This window comes from Chlamydotis macqueenii, chromosome 12 (assembly GCF_036417535.1).
Source record: "Chlamydotis macqueenii isolate bChlMac1 chromosome 12, bChlMac1.mat, whole genome shotgun sequence".
Classification (NCBI taxonomy): Eukaryota; Metazoa; Chordata; class Aves; order Otidiformes; family Otididae; genus Chlamydotis; species Chlamydotis macqueenii.
The window spans coordinates 3385330-3399193 of record NC_141567.1 but is presented as its reverse complement, the minus strand read 5'-3'; the positions used below and the strand labels follow the sequence as shown (position 1 = coordinate 3399193).

At 55.2% G+C, this 13864-nt stretch overlaps 1 protein-coding gene across 1 annotated transcript in view; it reads right to left on the bottom strand.

Moving 5' to 3' along the window:
- PCSK6 (proprotein convertase subtilisin/kexin type 6) overlaps positions 1-13864 on the bottom strand; it is a 34238-nt gene that overhangs the window by 8464 nt on the left and 11910 nt on the right. The window contains exons 6-13 of the mRNA XM_086756968.1: positions 13195-13283; positions 9828-10000; positions 6100-6312; positions 4683-4783; positions 3275-3378; positions 2659-2776; positions 1698-1886; positions 1329-1465 (exon numbers count right to left, since the gene is read on the bottom strand). Of these exons, the coding sequence (XP_086613094.1) occupies positions 1329-1465; positions 1698-1886; positions 2659-2776; positions 3275-3378; positions 4683-4783; positions 6100-6312; positions 9828-10000; positions 13195-13283 (1124 nt within the window). The remainder of the gene's footprint in view (positions 1-1328; positions 1466-1697; positions 1887-2658; positions 2777-3274; positions 3379-4682; positions 4784-6099; positions 6313-9827; positions 10001-13194; positions 13284-13864) is intronic.

Here is a 13864-nt window from a genome sequence, read left to right as displayed (position 1 = left end):
CACGGCATGCTTGGCTTTAACTACTCATCCCTGAGTTTCCAGGAAGGGCTTAAAATTTCCAACACCCAAATCCCTTGGCTCCCTGAAAGGGCTGAGAGGACCCAGGTGCTGCGAGACGGAGCGCAGCGCGTGAAGGGGTGAGCTTGGGTGGCATCAACCAGGGCAAGCTTGCAGCGAAAGAATTAAATTTGCTTCAAATCTAAAATGTCCTGCGTGAGGAAAAACCCAGGCTGCACAGGGCTGATACTGGGGATGCAGCGGTGCCAGCGACAGGACACCTGTAGTATTTAATTGGTTTTAAATTAACCAATTTAATTAGTTTCATTTAATGGTATTAAATTAATGGCTAGGAGCATCTTCCCTCTTTTTCCTCCCGCTTTGCCCTCACTGCTGCAAACCCGGTGCAGACCCTTGGAGGGGGGTGACTTAACGCGCTCATTGTTATTTCGTTTTGGCAAAGCTGGGTAAAGCCGAGCCCTGATGCCCGCGAGGGGCTCAGAAACGCCCGCCGCAAACTGTAAACACGCGAGGAAAAGCAGCTCCGTGGGCGCTGCCCTGCTGCTCCTCCGAGTTCAAAAGATTTCGGGTGAAGGCAGCAAACAGAAACGCTTTCTGCCCAGCGAACCCCCCGCCGCGCGCCTCCCGCCAGAAAGTCGCGTGGGAGAGGTTTTTAATATCATTCTGGCTTCTTATCAATAAGCCTGTGGATTTTAACACCCCCGCAACGTGCGCCAGCCCCGGGCAAGATGCTTCACGCCCCACGCTGCCACCAGTCGCCGAGGCGGCTGCCCCTTCCCGACGGGGCCGGATCCCGCCAACCCAGCTCCTGTGCCGGGAAGGGGTCAGGGAGCAGGCGGCCAAGCCAGGGAGGGGGGGACACGGCAGGATTGGGGACACGCAGGGGGCCAGCCACCCCCTGCCAGCACGGTGGCAACCCGGAGAGGATGTCCGTCCATCCGTCCCTCCGCAGCCCGAGGGGCATCGTCCCCCTGTGCCGTCTGCACAACCAACCCACGCTCCAGATGTCCCAGCAGCGAAGCAAAACAAACAAACAACAATTATGGCTCTCGGGTTTCCTCGTTTTGACTCATTACGATTTAATTTTGGAAACCTGGCTCTCGGTTGAGGCAAATTTGCTGCTGAGAGAAAACGTGCTCTCGGCTCAGCCAGACTGGCAGCCTCCTGCGCTCAGGGCTGAAGGTTTATTCCCATTTTTGAAAAATTTGGGCAATACAGTTCTGCTGAAAACCATAAAACTTGCAGCAAAAGTCACGGCCGAGCAAAGCTTTGGGGGCAAGGGGGACCGGTGGGTGCTGGGGGACGCTTACCTTGCACCGTGGGGTTGCGCACTTGGGATGGCGTGTCGTGGATCTCCAGGGTCCACTCCCCCGCTGCCCGCTCCCCCCAGCAGTGGACGGTCATGAACTCCCAGCCCTTGAACCCCTCGTTGGAGTGGTCGAACACCCTGCCATGGTAACGCCGTGCATCAAGTATGACTTTAAATGTCTCATTGAATCAGAAAAGGCAGATAGGTAATTAAGGATTTTAGGGCTCCTTGCATGCACCCCCCCTTGCACGGAGCCCTCCTGACCCAAGCATGCCCTCCACCTTCCCAAAAAACCTGAGCAAACTTGCAGCAATCCCCGAAATGAGGATGCTGCCCACCCCAGACGTATGCTGGCTCCGTCTGCTCTTACCTCCTGGCGAGGAGCTGCGACCTGGTCCCCGCTGGAGAGATGAGGCTGATCTGGAGGTCGCCCCGGCGCGGGTGCGAGATGCTGAGCCGCACCACGACGTGCTCCAGGTAGAGGACGTGCTGGTCGCGGTGCTCGGCGCAGGCGCTGCTGAGGGTCCTGGCGCGCAGCACGTGGTCTGCACGGATGTACCTGCCAGGGACGGGCAGAGCATCGCGTCGGGGACGGCAGCGCTCCCCGCTTCCCAGCAGCGTAGGCGCCCAGTTACACTTGAACCTGGTCTCCTACTGCTTCACGGCAAAAATTATCTCATCCTCCATTGCAACAGTGTCCCAGCAGAGGAATTTGCTGAATTGCTTGATGGTAACGAGATGGGTTTGAGCTGACTCGAAGATCTATGCCTTATGGGCTGCAAGGGCGCTTCTTTATTATAATTATCAGTGTAGCGTTCCTCTTTGTAATTAGTGTCTGTATCAGATAAAGTTTCATGAACACATTTGGTTCCAAATTCATTGCTGCTTTGCATATGTGAGTCTATCTGAAGCAATTGCTTTTCTGACAAACAACTCAACTTGCTCTACAGCCAGGAGGGTCTGTTTGGTCAGATCCCTGATCTTTAAACCTAGCAGGGACAGACCTACCAAGGATGAGATGTGAACCTAAGCTGGTTTGAACCCGAAGCCAAATTCCAAGGGACCTCAGGCACTGGAAATTTGGGAACCCTTGCAACAAAGGACCAGTTTTTGGTGTCTTCCATCAAGACGAGACGTTTGGTGGAAGAGGGAGGAAAGCCCAACACCTTGCCTGCACATGGGTAGCCTTGTTGCGGCTACCCTGACTCTTAATTTCCCTTTCCAAATGCTGGGACAGTGGCTGAGCCTTCGCATTGCAAGAGCCGGTTCCCCCAAAGCTCCTTCTGAGTGGCCGCGTGCCCCGCGAGAAGCCTCCACCCCGCAACACTCACTTGGGCACCCTGTCCAGGCTTCCCACGCAGATGTGCTGGGGAGGAACAGTCTTCCACTTCTTGGCTTCCACCACAATAGCGTCTGCATCCACCAGACCGAAGCCATATAGATGGCTAACTGGAAAGAGAGAAGACTCAGAAACCCACTGTCTTCCAAGCATGGGCCAGGAGCTCCTCCTTGGTTTTGGTGGAGCATCCTCCAACTATCAGGGAAGGTGCTGAGTTGACCCCATTGGGATATAAGGTTCTCCGACACATGGAGCTCATCACCCTGCCCAAGTTACACCCCAAATCCACATTGGCACCATGGAAAACCCACTGCTGGGAGCAGCCCACCAAAACGAGCAGGTAGCACTGCAGCTCAGATGAGCCTCCACCAAGAAAATCTTCCGAGCCTCCACCAAGAAAATCTTCCAAGCCTCCACCAAGAAAGGCTCCCAAGCATCTTGCCCCATGAATTACTGCCCTCTCCTCCTTCCGCTCAACAGCCTGAGCCCCCAAGTTGGCTGAGAGTGGGCATCCGGGGTGAACGCTCCCACGGCGAAGCTCTGGGGAACTTTATTTTCCATTTCGTGGCCATCTTTGCCATGCCTCCTCTGCCCCCGCGGCCCCTCACCTTTATGCCCTGCGCCATTGGTCTTCCAGTCAGCCGCTCGCAGGTGCACCGGCCGTGAGGTTTTGACCAGCAGATGCTGGACATCCCTCCAGGTGAGCAGGGGGCTGCAAATCAGGAAGGTTTTCTCTATTTTCTTGCAGGAGATGGGGAATGAAGCACATCCCAAGGCAGGGTACCAGGCTCAGCAGCTCGCCGATACACACTGCTGAGCAAACCTTCCCTTTACAGGAATAACAGCAAAAAATGCTGGGAAAAAACCCCTAGGGTGCTCATTTAACAGCAAAATGAACCCCAAAATGTCTCCAAATCCCCCCCAGGCAGATTCACATGAGGTTTGTGTGTTCAGGGCGCTGAACGCTGTGTGCTTTGAAGCCCCCCAAAAGACCCCAGCCCAGGGATATTGCCGAAGAATTTTCCACCCTTTTCTTACATTCAGTTCTTCAGCATCTCGCGCTGGGATTTATATTGCTTTCAAGCAACATTTAAGAAAAGAAATTCAATTTATTCCTTCTTGTCATAATGGAGTGCCAGAGCACCAAGCCCCGGTACTTAATGTTGCATTTTATGCCTCAGCTAAACAATACGAAAACGACATCTCCCGCTCTTAATAAATTTGTAATGAAAACAGCATCTCCGGAAACGTGCTCACCCGACTTGGGTGCTGGGATTAAACCGGGGGAGAGGGACTGGAGCCGACACGCCGTGACTGCCGTCCCCAGACACCAACACAATGCTGCCATGCGGCTTGTTCCCAGCTCTATTTTTATTTCCACCCCATAAAAATAATAATAAGAGTGAGATGCTCATGAGAGGATGCTCCGTGGAGCAACACAGGGATGCCCAAGGGGTGAGCCTGGTCCCCTGCGGGGCTGCTCCGGGGCTGGGGGACCACAATGGGACTGGGATGGTACTGGGATTGAACCAGGGAGCGTGTCGCTGCTGGTCACGCCACGTGGGTTTTTGACATTATGCAAAAGCAGTCCTTTTCCCCCAGAAATGAAACACTAGCTGAAAACCATCACTTCTACAGACATTTTCCATTTCCTGTGATGTTTTCTGACATTTCTTTTTCCCAGGAAGTATTTATAAAAATCCTGTTGGAGCCGGCTCTCAGCGGTTTCAATGCACCACATGAAAAGCCTGACTTATCTCCCCAACCCCAACTTTTCAACAGATGGCAACAAGTGAAGAATTAGCTCAATAAAACACCTGCAGGAAGATTAGATGCAAAACAACAATGCTGTATCAAACCTTGCCAAAAAAGAGCAATTTAGAATAACTTCGCCCCATTTTGAGTTGCTCCGGTGGAAAAAAAAAACACCTTTTTTTATATTTTCCCCAGGTTTTGCTCGCCAGGTACTAAATGTGGACAAATTCCCCCTGCAAGCGGTGGTGAGGTTGCACTTACTTTGCCTCCAACGCCAAGGCGATGATGCCCGCGACCATGGGGGCGGACACGGAGGTGCCGGTGTGGCCGTCGGTGCAGCGGTGCCGGAGGTCCGTGGTGACCTGCGGAGAGAGGAGCTGCAGCCCCGCGCCGCCGGAGATGCTGCCGACGCGGGCGCTACCCCGCCGAGCACCCCGGGTTTGCTTGGGGTGCTGCCTGCGGGTCCCCAAACCTGCCATGGCTGCCACGCCATTGGGGTGCTCTGAGTCCCCCAAAATGGGCTGCAGACACATTTGGCACAAGAGAAAACACCTCTGCTTACATTTTTCTTTGCTCAAAGGTGCGAAAACTATTTGAAAGGGGGAAAAAAAGGCAATTTTGCTGGGGATCAGCTGGAGGAAAAGGTGTGAGCAGGGCAGAGCTGGTGGAGATCTGCACCCATGGGTGCATCTTGAGCTGTGCCGTATTAAATGCTTTCCTTAAAAACTTCAGTTCTTGGCGTTGGGCAAGAATTTCCATTTGCATGGGGGAAAAAAATGGAGGAAAAAAGAAAGCCACTTCCAACTTTTTCATTTCAGGGCAAAGCACGATGCTTGGGTACCAAAAGCTCGGAGAGTCGAGGTGGGCAAAGAGATCAGTTACATTTTAAAAAGGCTCCTGGGTTTTGGGTTAATCTGGTAATTTTTTAGGGGGGGGGGGGAAACATGCCACCCAGTTTCTCCCCAAGGTGCCCCTGGAAGCTGCTTTTTTTGCCCAATGATGCGCCAGCAGCCCTGGGCTGGTGCTGGCCTCACCCATGCAAACGCTCTTCAGTACCATGAAAATAGCCCCAACGAGGCACTTGGATTCTGAAAATTCATCTTTTAGAGGCCAAACAAATCACTTTTGAATAAAACAAAAGAAAAATCAACTTGTAAAAAATTCACATTTTTTTGTCAAAAAAAATTAATTTGGGTGGAAAACTCCCTGCCAGCTCGGGTAAGGCACCGTGCCGGTGGGGGATGTTTCACTGCTCGAGGTTTGGATGACGCACGGGGACGTCGGTAACGAAAGGCTTTGCTGTGACGAGACCACAGCAGCTGTTGGGACAGGGCACAAACAGCCCGGGCAGCGGGGAAACCCAGGCTGATCCACCCCTGCACATGCGTTTCCCGAGCTCCGAAAAGTCTCTGCTCCCCGTTTGGGGTTGCGGCGTCCCTGCCAAATGCCTCCATCCTCCCTCTTTTTTCCCCTCTCAGGCAAAAAATTCTCAAAACTATCTTTTTTTTTTGTTTAGGCAAGGGACAGTGAGCAAGCACTTTAGGTAAATATTTGCACGGGTATTTTTGCAAACCTCCAGCCCTTTCACCCATTTACCAGGGAAAACGCCACTCCCCTGAGTTCTTCCCAGAAAACACTCGGGGGATGCTGCTGCACTCGATTTTGGGCTAAAACTCACGATTTTGCGCTCGTAAAAAGCCCCGCTGCTGTAGGTGGTGGCGAGGGTGGAGGCGCACTCCTCCAGGTACCAGGGCTTGTAGCCGTTCTCGGTGGTGCTGCTGATGGAGATGGTGTAGATGCTGTTGGTGTAGCCGTCGCAGGAGCAGTAATCGCCCTCTCTGCCGCCGTTCCCCGATGCCCAGACGAAAATGGAGCCCAAACCCCGGCGGCCCTGCGGGCAGAGAGAGGATGGAGGGGGTGAGAGGAGGTGTTTGAGCAGGATGAGCGGCCGTCTCGGCACGGGGAGGCCCTGGACCGGGCGCTAACACCAGCATGGCACTTTCTGGGGTGCAGGGATGGCGCCGTGCGAGGAACCAAAAGGAAACCCCCCAAAACCCACGTCACCTTTGCCCCGAGCCCACAAAGGCCCTTGTGAACCCACCCGAACCACCAGAAACCTTTCCCCGGCCTATCTTTTAGCATCTTTTTGTTTGTTTTTAATCTTTTAATCCCAGCCTTTTCTCCCCTCCCCATCACTTGGCAGGAACATCTGCTGGAGCCATCCTCACTGGGTACAGCTGTGGGAGCCCACTGGGAATTGGGGGGGTTGGGAGGGGTGAGCCAGCCACCCAGACCTCCCCTGAGCCGGGGGAAAATCCCACGCAGCAGCCACGATTCCAACGAGGGGCCCCTAACGAAGCCGAGGGCACAGGGACAAGCCCCGCTCACCCCTCCATCCCAACCACTGCCGGGGTACCCAGGAACATGGGGGTTCACAAACAGGGTGCTACAGTCCCAAGGGAGGATTTTTGGTGATTTTTGGGGGGTTCAGGGCAGGAAATGAAGCGGCTGGTTCGCTTCCCCGCTCCGTAAGGCAGGACTTTCCGGGGAGGGCGGCTCGCTGCCGGGCTTGGCAGGCGATGGAAGCACACCACCCTCCCAGCGGCTCCTGCCACGGAGAGATTTCAGTGCTAGCCTGGGCAGATCTGGTGTTTACCTCCCTCCCACTGCTCTGTGGCAGCTTCCTCCACAAAAAATAATAATAATAATAAAAAAAGCAGCTTTGCTCCAGAGGAATTCGCTAGGATTTATTGTGGGTTTGAAGCGCTGGGGGGGAGAGGGATGGTTTATTACCTGTCTCGCCCTCCTCCTGGGGCAGACGCTCTCTGAGCTGACCCTGCCTCTGGATACACGGGATAAGTCAAGCTCTTTCCTTGCTTTATGAAAGTTTTCATTATCTGGGCTGCCTCCCAGCCAAACTGGGTGGGTATTTCCCTAGCAAAGATTTAACAGAGCTATCTGGAACTCTGCAAGGAAAAAGCGCAGCTGCAAAGGGAATCACGGCCCTGCCCTGCATCGCGGAGAGCTCGACCCAGCTCACCAGCCCACCAAGGCTGCAGCTGGCATCTCCAGTCCCGCTTTCCAGACTTCCCTAGATCTCTGACGTGGCAGCATTCCAGCCCACGCAGCGACCGTCCGGCTCTCCGACACTAAAATCCACCCGTCGCCACGGACCAGCCCTGCTGCACCAACCCAGGCTTTCCTAAATCGCGAATCGGAGCAATACAGTCAGGCAGCAGTCGCTGAAGGAGTGCGGAGACGTAGCAATGATTTCAACTGGGATCAGCAGACGGGGAGCCCAAACCTCCCTTGCACCCCACACCTCCCTTGCATCCCGCACCCCGAGTGTCACAGCCACGGGTACGGAGAAAGGCCGCAGGGGACCAGTCCGAACCCACATCCCAGGGTGCCTGGGCAGGGCCGCGCTGGAGGAAAGCGGGTTCAGAGCCAGCACAGTTGCACGAGGACATGAACGGGCACAAAAACAACGCTGCAACAATGCACATCTAACACCTGATGGTGTAAACCGGTGGAGAGAGCTCACTGCGCATCACAACTCCCTCAGACTGGGAAAAAACACACTTCCTCCTTTGTTCTCAAGCAACTACCAAGATTTCCACGAGCAGACCCCAAACACCCAACTTATTCGTTTGCCATCCTCCTCAGCCAACGCCATCCCAGCACGGGGCTTGTAATTGCTAGAAAATCTGGACCTGGGCATCATTTAAACCACCGGGAATCGCTCCCCGCCCAAGGCTGGGGACCATCCGGCTCACCCCGGCAGCGCATCGGTCGGATGCGGGATGCACAGCATCTCCCCGCTTCCGCAGGCTTGGGTGTTTGTCCGACGGCTCTCCGTGAGAGCCCAGGATAAATATCCCCTCGTTAGCTCGGGAACTAATAAAGTGTGGCTGGAAGAGCGAGAAACAAGATGATAAATTACCCCAGCGCAGTCCTATCGCTAATAGATAAAGGTTATTTTAATGTTTCCATTAAAAACTCAATTTTAAGGATTTATAACTCCATTTCAGCTGTTTGCTTGGGCTAAAGGTGGCGGCTAACTACCTGCTTGCGGCTTTCCTCATTATTTAAGGAAAATAACTCGGCAATTAAGAGCTGCACATGCGGGGTAGTGGGGGGACAGGGACGAGGGTGGCAGGGTCCGATGTCCCCTGGGAGACAGAAGCAAGCATCTCGAAACAGCGAGGCCGCGCCGGGCAAGGGCCCTGCTGCCGCCCGTTTGTTCCCGCGTGGAAAAATAAGGTCTAAAAAGCCGCTTGTTCGCCCGTATTTACACGGCGTGAACTCCCCGGCACTTCAATGGATTCCTCGGCAGGCTCACCGCCCCGGCAGGAAATCAAGTAAATAGTGGGAAAAACACTCCACCCTATTTTTAGATAACAGGCCGGCCGTGCCGCCTCGGCCCGCAGCTGCCCCGAATGCCGGCACGCTGCGAGGGGACGCAGCGGAGGCCGGAGTGGAGGCAGGGAGAGAACTGGGGGGGGGGTTTCAAAGCCCAAAACCCCAGTCTCAAGGTCACCAAAGCACCTGGGGGAGCACCTTGAGGGGGAACAGCCACTGCAGAGCCCCGAGCTGCCGCGACACTTATCCGCGGTGCCCACCGAACTGCCAAGAAAGGTCTTTTTTTCTCATTATTTTAGCCAATATTAGGCTTTTTTTTTTAAAAAGTGCCCAAAAATAGAAGGGGTGCAGGAAGGCCAGGGCATCCCCAGCGGGGATTGACAGCTGTCAATCACGCTTGACGCTGGTTGAACCCTCTCACTGGAGGACTTCAGGGACAATAATCTGAATTTTTTCCTGTGCCTCCGTGACCCTGTGGCAGCATCCGTGTCCCTCCCCCTGGCCATGACATAGCCACTCTGGGTGAAAATCCAGGGAAATGCCGAATGTGATGGAGACCCCTGGGAGGGGATACTGGGGGCCAGGGGAGGGTGAAGGAGTGGGGATGGAGACCCCGGGGGTGGGCGGCCACTTCCCTCTGCACTGGCACCCGGGGGGACATTTTGGGGTGCAAAGTCCCCCCCCAGAAACTGCTTTGGGTTTCTCAGCCCGGCAGAGCTTCGCAACTCAACCTGGGGCCTGCCTGCTCTGCCGGGGCCGGCCGTGCCGAGGGGTCCCGCCGGCACCATGCCATCGCCGAGCACCTCCCGCCGTCACCGCCCTCAGCCGCAAAATCCACCGCAGCTCTTAGGGATGCCGGGGAAAACTAGGAAAAATTAGAGATGATTCTCCCCACCCCGCCCCAGCCCTAGCGTTGGCATCGCCTCGGGGGGCCGAGCCGCCCGTCCCCGCGCCGGACCCCAGGCCGGCCGTGGCCCCAGCGCGCATTTCCCCACGGGGCAGGAGGAGGAGGGTGAGCGCGTCTGGGCGCTACGGGATCCACACCTTTTTAATGCCATGCTCAAAAGCCTGTTTGGCCAATAGACCAGGTCCATCAACTGTCTTCCCATCATCATCTGGCCCCCAGCTCGCGCTGTAAATGTCAATGTAATCGGGTCTGATGCCAAGCGACTTCGCTTCAACAACATCTGTTACATCGCCATCTAACATACGAATGCCTAAAAGCACAAAAACATCAGACATTAGGGCTTAATGGCTTGGATGAAAGTGCGAGGATTGCAATCAAAGGGCTTTGTTAACGGCGGCGGAAACTGCACGGCTCAGGCGCGCCTGGAATAGCTTCAACCCACGGCCCCGCACGCTAACAAGCCTGGCAGCGGGAAGCTGGGCAGCTATTTTGGAAAGGTTTCTGTGTTGCTGGCTTCGTGGGAAGTGATGGAGAGGGGAGGTTAAAATTTGCTTCCCCTCCGCCGGCGGAGATCGGGCAAGCGGGATCAGCGCTGCGCTCCCCAGCAGTAAAATCCCCCCAGTAAACACCTTTTTTTTCCCCCATTTTAATTAATAAGCTGACTCATCTCTCCACATGGAAGATATCGGTGTTTCCTGAACGCTCACGGCTACCTGGCTTCAGGCACACCGGTGGGACGAAGCCTCTCCCCACAAGCCGGGGCGACTGCGGTGGTCCCTGAACCCTGCCACTGCCCAACCGATGCCAGCGGTGCCCAGGACGGGGAGAAGCCCCAGGAGAAGCCCCAGGCTGCTGTTTCCACAGCCAAAATCAGAGCCAGAACCCCAACCCATGGTGGGACGACGCTGCTGCTTGGGATAACCTCACTCTCTTCCAACCGGGAATGCCGGCAGGCGCTGGCTGCTTGCAGGCAGAACCCACCACCTCTCACTGGGAGACCTGCACATCCCCGGCCTCAAACCACTATATGAGGGTTACAACCCCCACCGCTCCCCATCACGCTTCCCCTGCCACTTGCCCCCTCCACGCCATGGGCAGAAGGTGCCAGGCACCCGGACGGGCTACTCAGAAACAGCCCTTCTAGGAAAGGAGGCACTGGAAATTTCAGCATCGTGTTTTGCCAGCCAGGGAGAGTCCAGTTTATAAAAACGCATTTCCCTTTCCACAAGTATTTTTTCTTAAAGCAAACAAATGCAGGCAGATGTCGTTACAGCTGCAGCTGCGCTCTGGACACCAGTCAACTCAAATATCTCTTTTTGACGCTGTCCCCTACCAGCCAAAAACAAGCTTAGAAATATGAAATGAGGGAGCAGAACAGTTCCCAAAAACTTCCTCTCTTTGTTGTGTTAACAAGAAAACACAAGGAGAAGGGCTGAAAAGCTGAGCTTGGTGTCCGAGCTGCGCTTGGCTGTGGTGCAGCAAGCAAAACCAGTTGAGGGATGGGGTTTTGTGCTTTCTAAATGTGGGCGTGTTGATCAGCAAGCCCAAAGTCAGCCCAAAGTTAGCTCAAAGTCAACCCAAACCAGCCCAAAGTCAACCCAAAGTTAGCTCAAAGTCAACCCAAAGTTAGCTCAAAGTCAACCCAAAGTTAGGTCTACGTCAACTCAAAGTCAACCCAAAGCCAACCCAGCATCAACCACCCACTAAGCAGGGACCTCCCAGTAAAATGAGGAGGGGTGGGAGGGAGCGGGGAAGGATGCTACAAAATAAACGAGCCCTTTGCCACGCAGGGAGCCTTCGAAGCGAGCATTCAAGGATGGAGGAAAGAAGGAGGAGGAATGGCAGGAGCCCGTTTTGTTTCTTGAGCAGCAATCTATTTTGCCCCGAGCAAACAAAAAGCAACACAAGAGCGCTGGAGAGCAGCCGGTAAAATTAGATGGTAGCTCTCCGAGTGTGACAAATAAGCTTCCTCAACAAGTTGTGCTCGTTAATCGCTGCTTTATTTGCATAAGCCATCTAAAATCACTCTCACTGCAGCTATAGCGCATTTTCCTCCACGATCCCAAACTTGATATGGCCACGGACTGGATTTTTCCCCTTTGCCTGTTCACGTTGTGGGAAGTCCAAAGCCTCCACCCTCTGCCAGGTGCCTCGCACGGCTCCATGCCACCCCAGCATACCCCCAAGGCAAGGCGCTCGTTAGCGGAAGCAAATTAAAATGAGATCCACAGGTCGTTATAAAGTCAACGAGCAATGCTCATCTCCATGGATGCTGCGGAAAACTTGGCTTGAAAAGGAGCATGAAGGCAACGGCCTCATCCTGCGGGATGCAGAACTGCCTCCAGGAGCTTTGCCTTGCTCTGTGCTGCTTGGGGTGTGCTTGGAGATGGTGTTTTAGAGGCAAGAAGCCTCCAAGAGACAAGAAGCCGTCCCACATGCGGGGGCACAGGGAATGGGATGGCATGGGATGGCATGGGATGGCATGGGATGAGGGGTTGTACCACAGCCTTTATAGCTCCTACCACCCCCCCATTTGCCCTCCCTGGGGCTCTTTCTTCCCTCGGGGGATTTTCCCAGCACACTTCCTCACGCTCCCATGCAGGCGCAGCCCTAACAAAAGCAGCTTCTTGCACGGCTGGGATAAACAAGCCGAGAGAAGGAATTAAGACCCAAATCCACCCATGGGCGCTTGGGACCGTGCTGCCGACGGTGACATCTCCCAGCGCTGGGGTGGCAAAAGGGGTCACAGCAAAAGTCGCTCCCCCATTCCAGCTGTACTGGGGACGGAGCTAAAACTCCCGGCGAGGACCTGGCTCCAGGATCTTGCTGGCCACGCAGATGGGATACCACACTCCCACCCCTCCCGTCTCCACAGCAGGTGCCAGAGCAGCCCCAGCTCAAACCAGCCCCCCAAACCAGCTAGGTTAATGCAAACGAGCTCTGGGATGCTAATTACAATCAGAATCCAATTTGCAGATATTCATTTGTTTCCATCGTGTTATTTGAAGGACCGTGCAAAAGTCTCCCCCACCCTGTGTAGCTCCATCCCCCCACCTCCTCTGTGTTTTCCCCATGAGGGTATTTTGGGGGTCCTTGCAGAACCCCCCGCTCTGAGCGGCTCATCTGCACACATTTCCCTCGCAAACGAGTGATTTCAGCGCCGAAGCTAAACCGGTGCCACCGACCACAGCAAATGTGGCCACCCTAAGAGCAGCTGTGGACTTTTGGGGTGAAGCCACCACATCCTCGACCCACATGCATCCTCAGGGCAAGGATGAAGCCCAAGCAGAAGGTTTCCACCCAAAAATACATGGAGCGGGGGTCCCCTCCATATCACCCATCCTCCCCAGGGTTCACTGCAGCCGGGGTACCAAGGAGGAGCCTCTCCTGGCAACATTTGGGGGAACAGCATCCCACCACCCGCCCCGGGAGCCCCAGGGTGGCCGCGGCCCCTCGGTGGGACGGCGAAGGGCGGGGGGGGCCACAGGCAGGCGCCAGCCTCACCTCCGATGCGCGCGTTGTAGGCGATGCCCACGATGCAGTACGAGTTGTTGGCCGCCGCCGCCACTTCCCCCGCGCAGCGGGTGCCGTGCCTGCAAAAAGAAATCCCTCATGAGCCAATGTCCCGTGGTAAAGGATCCCTCCAGCCACCCCCCCACCCAGGAACTGGCCCCAAGGCCAGAGCAGTGGAAGAAAGTGCCCGAAGAGCTGAAGAGCCCTTATCCAAAACCCACTGCAAAGGCTGGGGGACGGAGGAAACTAATGCAGATAGCAATTTGCTGCTTGCATTTTGCACCTCGATGCAATTTGCTCTTTGCTTTTTGCACCTAAACGCGATCGGCTCTTTGCATTCCCATTTCCTTTCCGCACGTGTCACCGTGCGCCCGTCCCACTTCAAGTGAAGTCCAAGTTTTGAGATCTAAGCCACCCAGCCCGACTCACGCGGTTTAATCCCCGACCACGGCGAGGAACCCCTCGCAGTGCCGTCCTTCGATGGCTCGAGGGTTCGTTAGCAATTAGCATGGGTGCCGTGGGCTGGATTGGCATGAAATGCAATCACTCTGTGCAAAGCCCTTAAGGCAGCATCCTCTGCAGCGCTGGGGATGGGGAAAGGATAGGGACCTGGAAGACACCCCAGGGGGACACACCGAGCCCTGGAGACCCCCACAGACCC